This window comes from Mustela nivalis (assembly GCF_964662115.1).
Source record: "Mustela nivalis genome assembly, chromosome: 13".
Taxonomy (NCBI): domain Eukaryota; kingdom Metazoa; phylum Chordata; class Mammalia; order Carnivora; family Mustelidae; genus Mustela; species Mustela nivalis.
Genome location: NC_139032.1, coordinates 89,462,551 through 89,483,444, shown reverse-complemented (window position 1 = coordinate 89,483,444; position 20,894 = coordinate 89,462,551). Strand labels below are relative to the sequence as shown.

Sequence of the window (20,894 nt, the reverse complement as noted above, 5' to 3'; positions counted from 1 at the left end):
TGCAGGGAGCCCGATACAGGGCTTGAGCTCTTAAAACTGACTGAGCCACCCAGGCACCCTTATATATATTTCTGATCGTTGTTTAAATTAATCGAAATGATTATCGAAAAGAAATGCTTTTGTAGGGTTAGTTTGTTCAAATCAGGATAAAATAAGGTCCAAGCATTGCATGTATTAATATCTCAGGTCTTTACAAATCTATAGAGAATCCTATTTTCTTAACTAGGTTCTTGCTGCACGTAGACAATTATCTGTTGAATGAAGTAGTAAACATGTTATGCCCTTAGGTTCGGCGTTGGGCTATCCTGACCGCAAGAAATTTGGGAAAAGTGGACAGAGATGATTATTATGACTTGCAGGAGGTTTTGACTTGTCTTTTTAAAGTTATCGAGTTGGGGCTTTTGGAAAGTCCAGACATTTATACTTCTTCTATCCTCGAGAAGGGTAAACTGATTCTTCTGCCCTCACACATGTATGATACCAGCAACTACAAAAACTATTGGTTAGGTAAGTATTGCTTTACACAAATACAATGCTGTTTTTCTATAATTCTTAATGAGTATCCTGCAAAGGAAGTGATTTCTTGTGCTCTGATCAAGGATTTCATGGTTCCCAATTTTTGTTCTGTTGTTAAAATTAACTGAGTCATTATACACCCTGTTCTTAAACACTATGTATCCTAGAAACCATCTTTGTAAGAGGTCGATGTTCAAGTATGGCAAATCTCTTATTTAAAGCAATACTGCGTATAACAAAACATTAGTATAGCAGTTGATTTTAATGGGGTTTGTTATATTTTAAAGAGATTTTCCCATCTGTAAAATATTTCCTGGTTGAAAGGGATAATAGCTTTGGTTTTCAGTTTTACACTGACCCAGAATAGTTCTACCCTACTTACTTACTCAGAGTCTACAATCATACGTCATATTTGGTAGGATGAGTACTCAGGATATGGGGATCTTAAAATTGAAGGCACCTTAGATTTGAGGAAATAATTATGTGATAGTCATCTTAGAAATTGTTTTCTAACCAAGTTTGTACCATTTCCTCCTTTTACTTTCAAGTCCGTCTAAAGTCCTCTTCCTTGGGAGCAGTTGGGCATGACTATCTCAGACTTAAGTGTTTGAGGAACTGGATACTGGTTTGCTTCATTTTACCACCTTGTTACTCTTTTGCCACCTAAGCCAGAGAAGGCATGAGCGCTGTGTTTTTTTAATCAAATCAAGAAAACTGCTAATGATCTTACAGGTATTTGTATGTTGCTGACCATTCTGGAGGAGCAGGCCATGGACTCACTGTTGCTAGGCTCAGACAAACAGAATGATTTCATGCAGTCAATACTTCACACCATGGAGAGGCAATCAGAAGGTAATAACCTTTATTTGCGAAATGCTTTTGAATACTGTGATGTAAAATGTTAGTGTCATTGCAAGAATTTGGGTGTATGGTGTGGACAAAAGAAGAGTGAACATTTGTATGGTTAACTCACAGATTCAGATTTTTCAATTGGAAGGGACCTTTAGAGTTTAAATTTCAGTACCTTAACCTTCATAAAATTGGAGACTGAAGCCCAGGAAAGTTAACTTACTGTTTCATGTTGAAATGCCCAATTAGTGGTAGAATCAAGACTAGCAGATATATACATGCATACACACACACACACACACACACACACACACGTATATAATTTTTTAAAGATTTTATTTATTAAAAGATTTTATTTATTTGACAGAGCTCACAAATAGAGAGGCAGGCAGAGAGAGAGGGAGAAGCAGGCTCCCCACCAAGCAGAGAACCCGATCAGTCTCTGGACCCTGAGATCATGACCCAAGCCAAAGGCAGAGAGGCTCAACCCACTGAGCCACCCAGGTGCCCCTAGCAGATACATTTCTAATGACCTGGTAGTTAAAATTGTGGAGAAAGCCTTCCCTGTCTCAGTGTCTTCCTTTTTCCTGGTTCTTCCTTTCACTTTGGTTCTCTAGGATTCCACTTTCCAGTATGGTAACTGTTAGCCAAATGTGGCTATTTAAACTTAAACTAATTACAGTTAAATGAAGAATTCAGTTTTGCGGTCCTACAAGGTGTGTTTCCAGTGCTCAGTAGCCGCATATACCCGGTAGTTACTGTATTGCGCAGTGTGGGTCAAGGACATTTCCATCAGCACAGAAAGCACTCTTGGTCAGTGCTGTTCAGATATTCTAGAAAACAGTGTAAAACTTGTAGTAATATTTATTATTATACCCTCACTTTCTTGTGCTCATGGTTGTGTCAAGCTGATGGGGAAAGATCTGTACTGAATGTTTCTAATCTTTTTTTTTTTTTTTAAAGATTTTATTTATTTATTTGACAGAGAGAGAGGAGGAAGCAGGCTCCCTGCTGAGCAGAGAGCCTGATGCGGGGCTCGATCCCAGGACCCTGAGATCATGACCTGAGCCGAAGGCAGCGGCTTAACCACTGAGCCACCTAGGCGCCCCGTTTCTAATTTTTTTTTTTAAGATTTTATTTATTTATTTGACAGAGATCACAAGTAGGCAGAGAGGCAGGCAGAGACAGAGAGAGGAGGAAGCAGGCTCCCCACCAAGCAGAGAGCCCGATGCAGGGCTCGATCCTAGGACCCTGGGATCATGACCTGAGCTGAAGGCAGAGGCTTTAACCCACTGAGCCACCCAGGTGTCCCCGAATGTTTCTAATCCTGATGAAGTAGTAAATATGAAGGGTGTCAGATCCTATGAAAGTATAATGAATATCATTTCCCCCCACATTCACTTCTCTTTAGGCAATTCCCATGTGGATATAAACTCATTTGTACAAGATTCTAAAAGAGATATGTAAATATTACTCTTGAGGAGTGGGGGAAGGAGCTCATGTTCACCACAGATGGAAGGCCAGGTGGGGAGAGGGTAGCAGGTAGCACAGGCACCGCATACAGCGTACTGTCCTGGTGTACCGTCAGACCAGCGATGGCCTCAGTTCCGTCACTCCCAGGCTGACTCTGGCTCTTGCCTGACTCTGCCTGGCCGCAGCACTCGGGACCTTTCAGGGGCATCATTGGAGGGTGTGTGGTTAGTTGAGCATCTGAAACGCATTCCTGACTCCTCTCATTATATGTGTGCTGCCGAAACGAGCACCCTGCCTCCTCTTATGAACAGGTTTCATATTGCTTTGTGGTGTTCCTGGAGCCTGGAAGGGGTCGGCTTGTTCCTTGGGGGCATCAGAAGGGGCGTCTCTGTGGCTCCCCTGCACTCCTCTCTGCTGCTGGCTGGGGCGCCCACATCTGCTGAGCTTCCCGTAGTGCGTCTGAGCAGCTGTGCTAAGAAGCTGTGTCCTCAGCCCTGCCTTTGGGAGCTGGCGCATCTCCTGGCACTGCTGCGGCTCGTCCTGGAGCTGCCTCGACCATGGCTTGCACCACCCGACACCCAGTGCCCCCGCCCCCCATGTTAACTTTCGTGATCACATACCTTTTCTTGCTACGTTATTCTTAAAGTTATTACTAATTCCTTTACCAGTATTTACTACATTTGTAGTTCATTCCTTTGTGCCTTTCCCGTACAATTCTGTCTTCTCTGTTAATCCAGCTCCCCTAACCTTCTTCAGAATGGGAGTCCCCTCTTTAAGAAGGCTTTCATAATGGTCTTCAACTGATGACTTTGTTCCTTACTTGAGAGCTTACTGGACATGAGACATTGTGTCACCTGCAGGAAAGGAAGCAAGTAGAGTTTAAGAGTCCTGAGGGAAATAAAGCAGAAAGTTCTAGGTGATCAGATAAGCTATCAGTGAGATGGGGAGGGAGCACCTGTGTCAGAAGAATGCTAGCGAAGAGTAAGGGACCAGGGAATGTTTGGTGTAGTAGGAACATTTGAGCTGGGCTTGAGGAAGGACGATTCTGATGGGTGGTGCTAATAGTGAAGGCATTCTGGTTCTTACTTGGGAAAAAACCAGCTGTTTTTGCTGTAGATAAGGTATGATTATGGAAGTCTGAAAAATGAAGCTGAAAGAAACAGTAGAGTAGGATCTTAAAAGTAAGGGCATGACAGAGGGCTTTGAATTCTTGGAAGACATTAAGGAGCAATTGAAGGCCTTTGAGTGGGACGGTCTTTTGCCACTGCGCGTCTCATAGAGAAGAGGGAAAGGACTGGAGGCAAGAGCTTCTCAGTGATGGGAATTCCTGTCATTTGGATGAAAAGTACGTAACAAAGCCACATTGAGATATGGATGGATGAAGGGGTGTGTATCTGCTTAGCCTAATATTAGCTAAGGGATTCAGTCCTTTACAGCAGTCCCATGGCACACACAATTCAGATCACGCTAAACCAGAATTTCTTGTATCATGTGCTTTGTTTGGTAGGAAGAATTGCTTCAGGTATGCAAACAGGGTGAGAGAGGTGAGTTTACCTAGACTATCTCAGTTTGTTCCCCATTTAAAATTTTCTTAGCAGTGTATATATAGCTTGAAAAAATGCAAAATTAACTTTAAAGTTTACCAGGCTTTTAAAAACCTGTGTTTGGCAGCGCTTTATTTTAAATTTGCTCCTATGCTTTCAGTTTTGTTGCTACGCAGATAAAGAATGCTTCATTCTCATCTTTTTCTGATGGTTTTGTAATCCACCAATCACTCTGTTGTGTTTCAGATGATAGTGTGGATCCTTTCTGGCCAGCATTACACTGTTTCATGGTGATTCTGGATCGCCTCGGATCCAAGGTTTGGGGTCAACGTATCGATCCTATTGAGGCATTTCAAACCATTATCAACAATGTGAGCTACAATAAAGAGATCCAGAATATACGGAACAGCTCTGTGAGGTTTGTTCAGTCATATAATCTCAGCGAGGAAGTCTGTTGTAACTGACTTGCAGTAGGGTTTTCTCCTTTTTGTTTTTCTTCATTTCAGTAATTTATATATATTCTTACTCTTGAAGGACCAAGTTAGAACCGGAGTCATATTTGGATGATATGGTGACTTGCAGCCAGATTGTATACAATTATAATCCCGAAAAGACCAAAAAGGTACAAAGCATTTTGAGAATTCAGATGATCCCGTATTGCCTTTGTATTGTGTAGGCAATGTTGTCCATAATTAGATGAATTACTGATCTTTCGATACATAGCTGTTCTGAATCCACTGCTGTGTGAGGGGTTTCTGACTGAACAGATGTACATGGGGAAAATGGACTCTCACTACAGGGTGATACTTTGAAAAATGAAGGGCAGTTAGGAAGGGTGGAAAGGTTACAGGATGAGGGAGATAAGTGACATGACTGGAATCAAAACCTGCTAATGGAGAGAAGACCAGAGTGCATGGAGGGGTACTCACGAACCCTTGACCTCAACATGGAACTGTGTTTTCCATTTTGGGGGGGCCGTGTGTATATATGTGAACCGAAGTGGGAAAACTAGGCGATATATATTCTTGTTTATAGCTCTGTATTCTATCTGTCATGAATTCTGTTTGCTTGTCTAATGTCTGTATTTCTTTCACTTTAGGATTCGGGGTGGAGATCAGCCATTTGCCCGGATTATTGTCCTAACATGTATGAAGAGATGGAAACATTAGCCAGTGTGCTTCAGTCAGATATTGGTCAAGATATGCGTGTTCATAACAGCACGTTTCTGTGGTTCATCCCTTTTGTTCAGTCCCTCATGGATCTTAAGGATTTGGGTGTGGCTTATATAGTGGAGGTTATTCATCATCTGCACTCCGAAGTCAAAGATGTCCTCAACCAAACAGATGCTGTGTGTGACAAAGTTACTGAATTTTTTCTCCTAATTTTGGTGTCCGTGATTGAGCTGCATAGACATAAAAAATGTCTGCATCTGCTGTGGGTTAGTTCCCAGCAATGGGTAGAAGCTGTTGTAAAATGTGCCAAGCTTCCTACCACTGCATTTGCACGGAGTTCCGAGAAGTCATCTGGAAATTGCTCCAAAGGAACAGCAATGATATCATCTCTGTCATTGCATTCAATGCCATCGAATTCTGTGCAGCTGGCTTGTGTGCAGCTGATTAGAAGTCTCCTTAAAGAAGGTTATCAGCTTGGGCAGCAAACTCTATGTAAGCGATTCTGGGATAAGCTCAACTTATTTCTGCGTGGAAATTTATCGCTAGGTTGGCAGTTGACTACTCAGGAAACCCATGAATTACAAACTTGTTTAAAGCAAATTATTAAAAACATAAAAGTCAAAGTACCTCAATATAACACTTTTGTGGATCTGAGTCCTGCATGTAAAAGCTCTCCTGCATCTTACAGTAAAGAAGAAAATGAACAAATAGATAGGAAGTCTAATAAAGACCTGTCCTGTCTAGAAAGCTCCAGCCCAACATTTCCTAAAGAACCAATGAAAGCGGAGACCTATAAGATGCAAGAGAATGTGTTGATCAAAGCAAGTAACACTGTAGAAGAGGATAATGAGCAAAATTTTATAAAAGACTGGAAACTAGAAGATCATGTCCCAGCCGAGTCATGCATAAAGAAGAGTAGTAAAAACCTTTTCACTGAAAAAGGTCAAGATCACGTTAAAAAAAGTACAGGGAAGCAGAAGTCTGTGAAAGAGAATTGTACTTCAAGGAATGATCCAGAAAGGGGATGTGACAGAGGAATAATCATGTCAACACGTTTGTTAACCAGCTCTAGCACTGAATCTCTGGAGAAGGCATCCACATCAACTGAGGATTTCTCTTTCAAGGATGATGCTCTTGGCAAAACCTCAAAATCAAAAACTAAGGCACGTAAAGATGAAATCTGTGCTAAGTTATCACATGTAATAAAGAAGCAACACAGGAAAGGAACTTTGGTCAGTAATACTGGTAATTTAGAGGAAAACCTAGCTGTGTCTAACATTGACAGTTTCTATTCAAGGAAAGATTCAGGAGGTCAGAAAGGGGACGGCTTTATGCACAATCTCTCTTTAGATCCTAATGGCCTTCTGGATGATAAAAATGGGGAACAAAAATCTCAAAACAGTTTATTGCTGAAAAAGAAACCACTGAAGAGTGAAGAATTAGATATTTTCTCGTCCCATGAAAACAGCTATCAAATACAGGAATGTCACATTGATAATAAAGATTTGGTCTCATTTACGGAAGTGACCAACACTTTTGTGAAGAAAACTTCTCCCTTCAAAGATCCTGTGACTGTTTTTGAATCAAGAGATAAGGAAAGTAGCAAGAACACTAGTCAGTTGTCTTCTCACTTGAGAGAACAAGCTCTTGGCCTAAGTCCTCAGTCTGACACCTTAACAGATTCTCAGGTAGACAGAGACCTCCACAAGTTATCTTTAATAGCTCAGGCCAGTGTTATTAAGTTCCCATCAGATTCAACTCAAAAAAGCTCATCCCAGTTACAAAGAAGAGTGAAAGATGGCAGAAGGCGTTTCCTGGCTGACCAGAATAATACTGGGGAAGCCTGCCGTGGCCAGATTATTATTATTTCAGATTCTGATGATGATGACGATGATGATGAAATCCTGGGTTTTGAGAGACATATTAAGCAAGATAAAATAGGCATCAAGAAAGAATGTCTGGAGCAGCATACTTCAGTAGCTAATGCGAATGTGGAAAAGAAGCTAATAAAGGAAGAGGAGACAAAGTCCCTTTTGCAGTTTGAGGAATCGGATTCTCAGATTTTTGAGTTTGAAAGTCCACATGAAGTGTTTTCTGTTTGGCAAGATCAGGAACCAGACAAGAATTCAGTTCAAGAGAATGAGAAAAATTCTTGTTCAGCTGACATAGCTGATATCACAAATGATTGGGGTTATGAAACAGATTATGTATCTGAAGAGGTTATTAAGAAAGTAGCAGAAGGCATTGAAAAACACACAGAACCGCAGAGCAGTATTTCTGTTGGGGAAATTCGTGAAACTGAAGTAAAAAAACGTAAGCGAAAACGATTTGAAAAACCTATGGCTGAAGATCATCCAAGACCTTCACCTTCTGATAGAAATGAGGACCAGCCTGATATTCTTAATGAGAGAAGTGTGACTGAAAATGATTTTAAAAGTGTGGACCTAAGGACAAGTCCCAGTTCAAGTGTTCAGAGAGACAAAGACACTACAGTTGCACTAAAGAAGTCTTCTCCAAAGCTTCGTTCTTATTCCAAACCCATTAGGAGAGTCCCACTTTCTAAAACTCCTAAGAAAACACATTCAGATACCAAGAAAGGGCAGAGTAAAAGTTCAAATTACATCAGTTGTAGGACCACTCCTGCTATAGTTCCACCAAAGAAGTTGCGCCAGTGCCCTGAGCCAACTTCAACAGTTGAGAAACTTGGTCTAAAGAAGGCTCCTCGTAGGGCATTTGAGTTGTCTCAGCGATCTCTAGAGTATTTAGTTCAGTTACGTGACCATGGCAAAACTGTTGGAGTGGTTGATACTAGAAAAAAGACTAAGTTAATTTCCCCTCAGACTCTCTCTGTGAAAAATAATAAGAAACTGCTGACAAGTCAAGATCTTCAGTTGCGAAGGCAGATGAGATCCAAATCACAAAAAAATAGACAAGGACTTTCAGATTATGAAAGTAAAGATACTACAAGAGGAGGACCGTGTGCAGCACAGAATTCTGACATACTTGTCCCAGAATCAGATGGTTCAGATTATAGTTCTAAAGGAGGAACTGAGGTGGTTGCTAACACCACTGGGAAACAGTCAATAAAACGTGCATCTAAAGAACCAGAACCCATGAAAACAAAATACGTCTCTCAAGTGACAGATGATACTTGCCTCTTGAGCCCGTGTGCTTCTGTTGTGTTAAATGGAAGAATACCAACAAATGAAATAAATGTCTCTGCTTCAGCCAACCCCTTAGGTGGAAGTGACCCAATAGTACATCGTTTAGAGTTGGCAACTTTGAAAGACGGAGAGCTGGACTCGAACAGTGATACAGAAGATGAGAATATATTTCTGACACAGCACAACCCTGAAGATATGGATTTGTGTTCACAGGTGGAGAACGGTAATGAGAAACTCATTGAAGTAATTCGTGGCAAAGATAAAGCACAGGTGGAAGAAGATTCTGTCAGTCGGCCTCAGTTGGAATCTTGGAGTAGCACAAAATGTAAGTACAAAGATTGTGTTGAAACACCGAAAAACCAGGGTGAATACTGCGCAAAACACTCTGAAGCCAAAGCAGCCGATGAAGATGTATTTCGTAAACCTGGCTTGCCTCTTTCTGCATCTAAGCCTTCGAGACCTTCCACTGCTAAGATTTTTAGCTCAAGTAGTACTTCACGAATTGCTAATCTTTCCAAGTCTTTGGAAAGTACCCCTGCACTTCCACCAGCTCTAAAAAATAAGTCAAGTGGGGCACAGGCTGTTTCGAAAGTCCCACAGCCAGCCTCTGTGTTGTCTCCAAAGCCGGCGGGTGAAGTGAAGAGTTTGTGCAATGTTCTTCATCCTCAGACTCCAAATAATTCCAACAGGCAAGGTTACAAACTGACGTTTGGTGAAAGCAAATCCTTCTCAGCTTCCACTCCAGTCAACATTCTCTTGTCATCACAGTCCATCTCTGACACCTTTGTCAAAGAGGTCTTAAAATGGAAATATGAAATGTTTGTGAACTTTGATCAGTGCGGGCCCCCAGCAAGCCTTTGTCAGTCCATCTCAAGACCTGTGCCTATTAGATTTCAAGATTGTGGCGATTATTTTAATGTTTTTTTCCCTTTGATGATACTGAATACTTTCGAAACAGTAAGTATATTTTAATTGTATACTTGCCAAGACTTTGAAGTTGCTTCTTTTTTTATTTTGGTAGTGATTAGAGTATAGTTAAAATAACTGACCTAGTTTTGATTTAGTTGGAGCTTTGAGATTATATGTTGAACGGACGTTTATGCCAGACACTGTTCTAGTTGCTGGTGGTACAGAAGAATACTTTCTTAACCTCTGCCCTTCTGGGGCCTCTAGACACAATTCAGAGTGCTAATGAACCAAGTCCAGAGGTAGCACAGGAGTGTTTTTTGATACAGAGGTAAGGGAAGACTTCTCAGAGGAGATAATTTCCCTTCTACATATATTTTTAAGTAATAACAAACCTTTACTGAAGTTTTCTTGAGGAGGTGGCATGGGGTAAATTACATTGAACAACACAAAGCAGTAAATCCTAAATTCCATTTTAGATATCTGTCTTCCCAGTTTCTCACTCATCCTAGCAATTGCTCTCTCCCTTCAATTGCCTCCCCTGTCTCAGTGCATATTCTGGTTCTTCTGTCTTCCTTAACTCCCCCTGGTGAGGATTGCCAAGTAAAATACAAGATTCCCAGTTAAATTTTAATCTCAGAAAAACAGCTAATGATTCTTTCAAGTGTAAGCATCCAACCTGCTTTGAAAACAAAGCAGGTTGGGGTGAGAAGTTACATTTTTACTTTTTCAAGTTACTTAAAAGAAAAAAAAATGAGTGTGTAACAACCTGAATTTCTTAAAAACATAAGCAAGAACACTGAGATAAATATTTGTGTACTCATTCACCTGCAGGTATTTGGGTGGCCCATACGTGTCAAGTTTTTATTACAGGCCTCTGCCTTCTGAATATGATAATTTCAGATTAGGAGAAGGGCCCTAGTATATCTAGCACAGAGGGCATAGGGCATTTCTGACAGAAAGGTTCAATAAGAAATAAGTGTTTACACTGGTACCAGAAGGAATCCAGCATGGGAAGTATATTCCAGGCAAGGTGAGGGGAGATACTAAGGGGGGAATCCCGCTCAGCATGTTGAAGGAAAAGGAAATGTATTACATGAAGGGGCAAGTGTGCTACATAAGATCATCAAGTAAATTGTGAATATTTGTTAAAAAACTTGAATCAGAGCATCCTTAAAATATACTTTATATCAATTTATGCCCTCAATTTTAGCCATTGTTGTAAGATTTAGTTTAATAGTATTTCAAAAGCATTAGAAACAACTAACTGACAAAGGATCTTTAACATCTCCGTAATAGCAAAGTGAAATACTGATGTAGTATTAGGAGAATTATTTTCTTCCCATAGAAATATTCTTAGCTTAGTGAGCAGTATATGTAGTTAAATGTGCTTGGGAAAATAAATTTTATTCTTTTTTTTTTTTTTTAAGATTTTATTTATTTGACAGACAGAGATCACAAGTAGGCAGAGAGGCAGGCAGAGAGAGAGGGGGGAAGCAGGCTCACTGCTGAGCAGAGAGCCTGATGCGGGGCTCCATCCCAGGACCCTGAGATCATGACCTGAGCCGAAGGCAGAGGCTTAACCCTCTGAGCCACCCAGGCGCCCCAATTTTATTCATTTTGAAGCTAATTTTTTCTTTAATCTTTATTCTTCCTGGAAAATTCGCTGAGAAGCCATTCACAGCCCTTAAATTTAGGACAGATGTATTTTTTATTTACTCTTCCTTAAATTAAGAGCTAATCCTATATTCCTTTCAGGACATTTTTGTAGCTCTAGTCTTTTCAAAACAGAATAGGCACAAGTTCTATTTATATATACACAAGAGTTTATTTTTTATGTTTTATTTTTTATTATTTGAGAGAGAGCACAAGCTGGTAGAAGGGGTGGTTGAGGGAGAGGGGGAAGCAGGTTTCCCACTGAGCAGGAAGCCCTGACATTGGGCTTGATCCCCAGACCCAGAGACCTGAGCTGAAAGCAGACACTTAACTGACTGAGCCACCCAGGCATTCTTTACATATACAAAGTTTGAAATAGTCAAATACTTTTGTAAAAAATGGCACGTACCCCCTCATCCCCTCAGTAACCATTTTTTATTCTCCGTGGATCCTTTTGATGTCTGCTTTCTACTTCCATATTTCTAAAACGTATCACTCATGTGACATCTTAATTTTTCAGTTTTAGGCATTTTTCTGTTGCTATAGGAAGTACCCTTTTTTCCAACCCTGCGTTTGCACACATCTTTCCTGCCCCTCATCCTCATTACAGAGCTGTTTTATGATTTTTAGGTCAGTGTTTGTTGTTTTGACTTTATAAAAGGTATCCTTTTCTAACGGCTAAGTCATATAGTCTGCTATATGTTTATGCCAGACGTAACTACTTTTCCTTTCCTTCTCAACTCTTGGCTTTCTCTGGATTTACTATCTCATTTAACTTTCTGTATACTTTAAATTAGATTCAGACTCTCTTGGATGTTTAAATCTCTAATGGTCAGGTACATGAAGTGATCTGTAAGTTTCATAGTCTTGGTTTATGGTGGTTATCCCAGAGGACTCCCCACCCTCATCCCAGGCCTTGTGTTTCCTTCTTTCCTGTGTAGGCTCTCTTTCTCTTGTGCCCCTAGTCGTCTTTCTTAGTTATGCCATCATTTTAGGAAGGTATAGCCTTCCAGCTTCCTGAGAAAAGGATGTGTGGATGATAAAGTTTTGACACCTTTCATGTCTTAAAATGTCTTTGATTTTCTCACTTTTTCTACTTTCCATCTCACTTTTCTTTTTCTGCTTTATTGGAGGCTTTCTCACCTATTGAATTTTTTTTAACATACTTTGAGTTTCATGGGACTCTTGGTCTCTAAGGATTCTGTTTTATAGGATCTTGTTCTTTTCATGGGCATGGCATTTCTTTATTGTCTGCAATTTGTTAATGATAGTTTTAAAGTTAGTTAAAAACAAGTTCTCTTTGCGTGGTTCCTGTTCCCCCAGTTGCTTTTTGCCTGTTCATTTTAGTGTATACAGACCTTTTACATTAACTCTTCAGATAGCTAATGATTTGCGGTGCTCTACTCACAGTTAAGAACAGGACACTGAAAAGCAGATAGGAACATTATTCATAGTAGCCAAAAAGGGGAAATAACCCAGATATCCATTAGCTGAAGAATGGACAAAATACTAATGTCCATACAATGAAGTGAAATTCAGTTCTAAAAAGGAGTAAGCCAAAAAAAAAAAGAGTAAGCCATTATCTGCTGCTTTTACATGTTCATTGATGAACCTTGAAAAATTATTATATATTATAATGTAATATTATATAATATATATTGTTACTGTTACTATTATGCTGATATCTGCAACTAATACTATATGTCCCGTATACTTCAATGAAAAAGAAAATATATTGGTAAGTGAAAGAAGGTACAGATGGCCATATACTATAAGATTACATTTATATGGAATGTCTAGAATAGGTAAATCCATAAAGACAGAAAGTAGATTATTGGTTACCACGGGTTGGGTGGAGGAGGGGAAGGAGACTCCCAATAGGTATAGGGTTTATTTTGAGATGATGCAAGTGTTCTGGAATTTAAGTAATGGTGATAGCTCCATGAAATACTGAATATACTGAAAACCACTAAAAGGGTACACTTTAAAATGGTGAATTTTATATTGTGTGAAATACATCTCAGTTTGTGAAAATGCTGTAAATAAAAGGCGGGGGGATGAATTTAAATAGTGATGGGTTAAAAGAGATGCTTAAGAATACCTGAAACTCCTCCTGTGCTAAAATGATCCTTTTTATTGCACTGTGCAAGTTAAATGTGATCTGAAGGACACCAGAACATGGTGGAACCCAGCGTTAATTTCATTCTTTGTGTGAAGATTGTATGATTCAGGGTAGTTACAAATCTGTTTTGTTGTGTATAAGATTAAAGAGAAGCTCTGAGTGAAAGGGTAGGACAGTTAAGTGTTAGCATTTTGTCGTGAAGCCCCATCCCCACACTTAGATGTCAACATCTGTAGTCTTTTTTCCTCTCTTAAGTGAGGTCAGATTTTCCAAAGGATCTTCAGATATTTCGCCTGGAGGGGGTAGGTCTGATGGGGAGCTGACCAGGGAGCTGACTGAGGGATGAGGGTCGGGGGACACAGGGAAGGGGGGCCCGGCATTCAGTGTAGAAGCATTTGGCTAATTGCCCTCTTGGTCAGTACCGGATCTCCACCATACCTGCTGTCTCCAAGGCTGAAGACTGTATTTTACCCTCTCCGTAGACAGAATCTCTGCAGCGTTTTGTGGGTAGCAGTGAGGGGCTGTCTCCCTTCAGTCCTCCTTCCAGATCAGAGGTCTCCATCACATAGCTTACCGGTTGCAGCTTGGCTTCTTGGGCTTTCTGAGTCCGCTACCGTTCATCCAGCTGCTTTCCAGCTTCCAGCATTTTGAGACACGTGTCTTATGTTCTTTGTCCTAAAGAACTAATCCTGTTTTTAAAAATTTCTTTGGTGGAGCACCTGGGTGGCTCAGCAGGTTAAGTGTCTGCCTTTGGCTCAGGTCATGATCTCAGGGTCCTGGGATCGAGCCCCGCATTGGGCTCTCTCTTTGCCTGCCTCTCTGCCTGCTTGTGATCTCTGTCTGTCAAATAAATAAATAAAATATTTGAAATCACACAAAAAAGATTTCTTTGGTATTTTGGTGGGGTATCAAGAGGGGTGAAAGGGGAAATGGCTGTGTTCAGGCTCTTTCTTTTCTTTTTTTTTTTTTTTTTTTTAAAGATTTTATTTATTTATTTGACAGGGAGAGATGACAAGCAGGCAGAGAGGCAGGCACAGAGAGAGGAGGAATCAGGCTCCCTGCTGAGCAGAGAGCCTGATGTGGGGCTCGATCCCAGGACCCTGAGATCATGACCTGAGCTGAAGGCAGCGGCTTAACCCACTGAGCCACCCAGGTGCCCCAGGCTCTCATTTTTATTTGAAATTTTCTTTTTCCTCTTTTAACCATACAGCTTAAGCAACATTGTTTTAGCATTTCTTTCTTTTTTTCTTTTTTAGATTTTATTTATTTGACAGAGAGATAAGTAAGCAGAGAGGCAGAGAGAGAGGGGAAAGCAGGCTCCCCACTGAGCAGGGAGCCCGATTTGGGGCTCCATCCCAGGACCCTGAGATCATGACCTGAACTGAAGGCAGAGGCTTAGCCCACTGAGCCACCCAGGCACCCTATTAGCATTTCTTGTGTTTATTCAGGCCAACAGTTATTGGTGGTATTAAGATGCCTTGATTTTAATTTTTATTCTAATGAGCCACAGACTGTGGCGTCAACCACAGCCCTGGACCAAGGCTCATTACCCTCATTCTGATGGAATTTGACTTCATAATGTTTGTTAATAGAATGCTGTTTGGTTGGTATCTTATTTAGGACATAAAGCATATTTAGTCACTATGTCTTACTGCAGGTGAAGTGACATTATGTAAATTAACACTTGGTGCAAAAGACAGATGAGAGCAAATTCAAGTTCTGGCAATATGAGTCTTTTATTATACTGATGTGCCTGATAGAAGATACATTTGTTTTTTAATCCTTACATTTAATGCATAAAAGGATTAGACAAATGTTTGCCATTTTGGCAGGTTCCCCTTTTTTGGGGGGTTGTGGCAAATGCTCCTTAATCTTAATGTTTATATTTGCTATCCTTGTCTGCAGTTCTCTCCTGTTACCAGGCTCATTGAAGGTTGTAGGATAGGGAGCAGGTAGGAAGAAAGTGCTCTTCTTGGGTCCTGACTTTGATTGTCAGTACTTAAATCCCCTGTAGTGAAATTGCTTCTTTAGCTCATCTCAGATTGTAATTTATTCTGAAAGGAAGCAAAACAGGTTGATATAAATCACACTTGGAAACTGCTCTTGAGACCTGGCAGGGAGCTGCAGAAGAGCGTTCTGTGCAGGGTAGAGGGGCATGACAGGAATGTGATGCTTTGAGATGGGGACTAACTGAGCATGTATGAGCAGAGAGATTAGGCTGGTTTGACTGGAGTGAAGGAACTGAGGGGAAAAGGGAAATATAGTAAGATTGGAGAAGTAGGCAGGAGCCAGATGGTATATGGCCCTGGAAACTATGGGTTGGGCTTTCATCTTCAGTTTAGTGAGAAAGTGCTGGAAGATGTTTAGTTGGTGTTAGGGTGGGGGGTAGTAATACACAGTAGATTGCAGTTTTTTACCCATCATTCTTGGTTGCTCCATGGAGAATAATCTGGAAAGGCAAGCATAGATGCTATATAGATGTGTTAAGGGGCTGTTAGAGTAGCCTGGGAGAAAGGCGATGGTAGTTTGGTTTGGGTGGTGGCTGTGGAAGTAAAGAGAAGTGAAGTCATTGTGGGTAAATTTTGGAGATTTATTGATGGAATGGATGTTGGAATTCAGGAAAGAGAAGATGATTCTGAGGCTTTTGGCTTAAGCATCTGGTTAGGTGATGATGCTGTTTACCGGGCATCACATGCATTTGGGCTAATGGCAGTCTCTTCTACAAGTGACATCATAGAAGCCAGAGGGTTGTAGTTGAATGTGTTAGATGAATATATATTGTGGGAAAGCCTAGGGGCAGGTAGGACATGATGTGGTCTCAGAGTGGGAAAGAAATGATAGACCAGACTAGAAGAACTGCCACAGATGGGAGTTAGAGTGGATTTTTTACTTTGCCCATTTTTCCTTCCTCTCATCCTGCTGGGCTAGAACACTGCTTTGATGTTACCTTGTAGTGCAGAGCAGAAAAATTGCAGCTAGCTCATGTCTGCCAAAAGTAGTAGGTAGCATTAGGGTTGTTCTATAGCCCAGCCCATATGAGGCATGGCTGACAGTAAGAGTCTTTGAATTCCTGGATTCTTGAAAGTTCTCATCCCTGGGACTAGGTTATTATAACCAAGGGAGTCAGAGTTTGAAAAACATAAGTCCTGGGATAGATTTGCTGATTATAATATTACCATGCTCATTCCATGAGGTATGTTCCCCCCATTACCCCCTACCCCATTCATAAGCAGAGGCACAAAAGCTAGAGTGGTGTTGGGATTTAGCTGCTTTCCCTCCTCCCCTGCCCCATGTACCTTTCCAAGTGATGTGCCTAGTATCAGTGGGGAGTATGAATTCAAGAGGGGGAAAGATGAGTCTCCTTGGAGTACAGTCACTATAAGGGAAAAGTAGCAAACTGGAAAATACAGAGAAGATAAAGCAAAAGTAGTGGAGCAGACAAAAAGATTTTAGTCCTAAGCACGTTAAGTATTTTCAGAGATAAAGGAGAGAACATGAAACACGAAGCAGGAGAAACTGTAACAATGCAGAGAAGATAGTGTGGCTGAAAGAGATAATAGTTGAAGTCAAGAATTCATAAGTGGCATGAATAATAAATATACACAATTTGAGGAATCAGGAAAGGATGGAAGTGGGAAATAAAAAAGAAAAGGTACAGGTTTGGTACAAGTACAGTTCTGTGTGTAATGAGGAGCTCAGGAGGGAAAAAAATGAGCCGAGATGATAAAACTGGAAATTTGCCAGTTAAGAGTTTGGGTTGAGAGGGTTCTTATATAGAGAATATAACTAAGCACACATGTACCATAACAGTTGCAGCAAGACCTTGATGTACTAGTCTTGCTGCAACTAGAATGTACTGAAGAGGCAAGTTCCAGTAGTAACACTCTCTGCCAGAGGCATGCGTAAAAAGAGCTAGAAAAGTTAAAATGAAAGAATGGAAAAAGAGGGTAACAGAAGAACATGAACAAAAGAAAGCAGGACTGCAGTTTTACAATCAAAATTAAATGTGAAAATAATTCAGAAACACAAAAGACAGGTACTCATAGAAGGAATATTAACCCATTAAGAACATAGAACCAACCATGAGCATGTGTAGATGCAGTAGTTTAATCTCAAAATATTCAAAGCAGCAACTGAAAGAGCAGTTGACAATGACAATGTCATTGTCATTGTCAAACAGCAGTGAATAATTAGAAGCGTCATAATCCTGATCATTTGCAGATGGTATCACTATCTACATAGAAACTCCGGTAGAATCAGTAGTTGGGTACAAGGTTGATGTGCAGAAAAAATGTTCCTTTATAGCTGTAATAATTAGCTAGAATGTATGAAAGAAGTATCAGTTATAATCAGACCCAAACTGCAGACATGTTAAGAGCTTAGCAGCGAATGCATGAGGTATTTATGGAGAACATTTGAGTCTTAACTCTATTTTAAAGGCCATTAAGAAAGAGTGAACCAATGAAGAGAGGTACCATGTTCATGGATAAGACAGTTTAACATTGTAAAAATATGACTTCTCTCGGAATCTATACAGTTGATACAGTTTCAGTTAAAATTCCAGCAGGATTTTTTTAAAAAGCCGCAGGGAGGGACAAAAGCAAAGGGAGAAGCAGACTCCCCGCTGAGCAGGGAGCCCAACTTGGGACTCTGTCCCAGAATCCTGGGACTATGACCTGAGCTGAAGGAAGATGCTTAAGCAGCTGAGCCACCTAGGTGCCTCCAAGCAGGACATTTTTTGAAGAGCTTTATAAGCATTTTAAAATTTATGTAAAGAATAAAATATTTTAGGGCGCCTGGGTGGCTCAGTGGGTTGGGCCGCTGCCTTCGGCTCAGGTCATGATCTCAGGGTCCTGGGATCGAGTCCCGCATCGGGCTCTCTGCTCAGCAGAAAGCCTGCTTCCCTCTCTCTCTCTCTCTGCCTGCCTCTCTGTCTACTTGTGATCTCTCTCTGTCAAATAAATAAATAAAATCTTTAAAAAAAAAAGAATAAAATATTTTAATAGTCATTTTGAAAAAGAACAGCATGATGGGGAGAGGGGACACTCACTCACCTTATTTAATATGAAGACATATTTAAAGCGTTGTAATTGGAGGGCACGGGAATGGGCAGACAACTCACTGAAATGGAACAGAGATCCTTTAGCTCCTGAGACCTACCCCCACCCCCGCCCCCCCAGCCTATATGACAACTTAAGGATAAGGCAACTTAGGATAGACTGCCACAAGTCAGCAGGGAAAGGATAAATTGTTAGATAGTACTGGGAAAATTGGCCTACTCTAGTGGGAAAAAATTAGCCTACCTTACTGTCTTATAGCATAATATAATCTTCAACTAACACGTGTATTTGAAAGAATTATATGAGAGAATAAACAGTATCAGAAAACACATGTCAGTTTAGGTGACTGAAGTCCTAAAAACCCAAGAAGTATTAAGCACAAGATGAAAAATTTGGGTTTTACCCTGTCAAAGTTAAAAATTTTTCAGTGAAGGACCCCATATTCTTGGTTAACAGATAGGAAGAAGAGTTGAAATATTCCCAAAGTGACAAGACCGCTAGAATATACAAAAAGCTTTTGTAAATCAACAAAAAAATATGTGGAAATCAATAGAAGATGGACAAAAACTAAAACTAGCCATCCATCAAAGGGAAGACTAAATGGTGAATATACGTAGTGCTGCTCTAACTCACAAAGAAGAAAAGTACATTAACAGAGTGGTGAGCCAAAGTTTGTGATCCCAGCTGACCTCTTAGTTTCAGACTGAGGTGTACGCATCAGAACACACATGTCCATCCCTGGGGATCTGTGATTAAAAGATGTTATTAAAAGGATTGTTTACAGAGCGGGAACCAGTTAGGTTGGATGAATAAGATATGGCAGTTCTAACTGCAGTCAGTAGCAACAGACTCAAGTACTGACTGAAAACAAGTAGGCACGTTTACACTGCAGTGTCCTTTGGGTAAATATACACCGCACTGGATTTTTTTAGTGATGCTCCTTCTAGACACAGAGTGAGTGAGTGTGGAGGGTGGAAGTTCTGGCCTTGTGGGTAGAGGGAGAGAGTCCTTGCGTAGACTGTTGATGGGAGTACATCTTGCACTGGAGATGAAATGTGTTGACCTGACATCAAAAGCAAGGAGGCAAAAAGAGGGCAAGGAAGTAATCTTTGAAAGTGGAGTATGCCACCTCGATGAGCCATTTTGGTGGGTTGGTTAGGACAGAAGCCAAGTAGAAAAGACAGGAATAGCAGGACTGTTTTTGGAAGAGGAAGGGGAGCAGAAAAATGGGGCAGTAGTTGGATGGTGATTCAGGAATTAAAGAAAGGTTTGTTTTGTTTGCTTCGTGGGGTTTTTTTCCCCCATTAATAATCTTTATAAAGCATTGTCAGATTTACAGCAAAAGTGAGGACAAAGCACAGAGTTCCTATATTACCCACCCCCCCGTCTCCGCATGGTTTGGGTTGGTTTTTTGTTTTCCAAGAAGTAGGTCAAGATGTATGCTGATAGGAAGAAGCAATGAGCAGGAAGAAATTGATGTAAGACAGTGGATAACTTCAGAAATTGAGTCTTAAGGAGGAAAAGAGGGATTCAGAACAAAATTAATAGGTTTGCCTTTGACTCTGTAAAGAAAGGGAAGACAGGATGTACGAGTATGAGTGGCAGTTGCTTTGTAGGTTTTGGGTTTGGTTCTGTCTTGTAACCTGTAAGGCAGCATTGGTTGTTGGGAACCACCATTGCACAAACTCCTTTTCTGCAGTGAAATAGCTGTTATTTTAATAATGGGATTTTTTAAAATCAAGAGAATGATCTTAACCATCTCATAATCAAAGAAAATGTATGTAGTGGTAACATTTTTATAAAAATATAATGTTAGAATATTTGATCTGAAAAATTACCAAATTTTTAGAAACCTACAGTTTTATACAATAATCCCATTCTCTATATTTATTGGAAAAAAGAAGGCTGGTATGTCCTCTGAGGACACGGCCTGGCTGGACATGTCCCCCCACCCCACCCCCGCCCAGTGTAAAGAAAAGGGACACGGCATGTTTGAAGTTACAGTGTGTTATATGATATTATAGCATTTCCGCTGTTCTGTGATAATTTGAAGAGCCAGTGTTAGTTTCTGTTCAGTGTGTTGTAAATGTTCTACCCAGGGAGCTTACTTCCTAACTATACGCACGATTATTTGTCCTCCCTAGGTGATTTCTTACACACTTAATACTGCTTTGATGGACCACAGCATTCACTTACTTGAACCTTTAACTACTATTTCACTTAGTGTGAAAATATTAGCACATGCCATTCATGATGTTTCAATTTTTGAAGTCTAGAAGGTTATGAAACAGATAAAACTGTAACTTCATCAAATGTACAAATCAGTGTATATATGGTATATTGAATATATTCATTAGTACTTTTTTGAGTTTCTCTGTACTTTCTCAATAAGTTTGGCCTCTAGTATGCCATTATAGCTTGATGATCAGAGA

The 20,894-nt window shown here is 40.4% G+C and overlaps 1 protein-coding gene across 8 annotated transcripts in view; it reads left to right on the top strand.

The window, feature by feature from the left end:
* SETX (senataxin) overlaps positions 1 to 20,894 on the top strand; it is a 93,792-nt gene that overhangs the window by 26,581 nt on the left and 46,317 nt on the right. For all 8 annotated transcript variants that reach the window (XM_082696053.1, XM_082696055.1, XM_082696056.1 and 5 more), the window contains 5 exons: positions 288 to 507; positions 1,249 to 1,368; positions 4,629 to 4,800; positions 4,917 to 5,004; positions 5,482 to 9,675. In XM_082696053.1, coding sequence (XP_082552179.1) covers positions 288 to 507; positions 1,249 to 1,368; positions 4,629 to 4,800; positions 4,917 to 5,004; positions 5,482 to 9,675 — 4,794 coding nt within the window. The remainder of the gene's footprint in view (positions 1 to 287; positions 508 to 1,248; positions 1,369 to 4,628; positions 4,801 to 4,916; positions 5,005 to 5,481; positions 9,676 to 20,894) is intronic.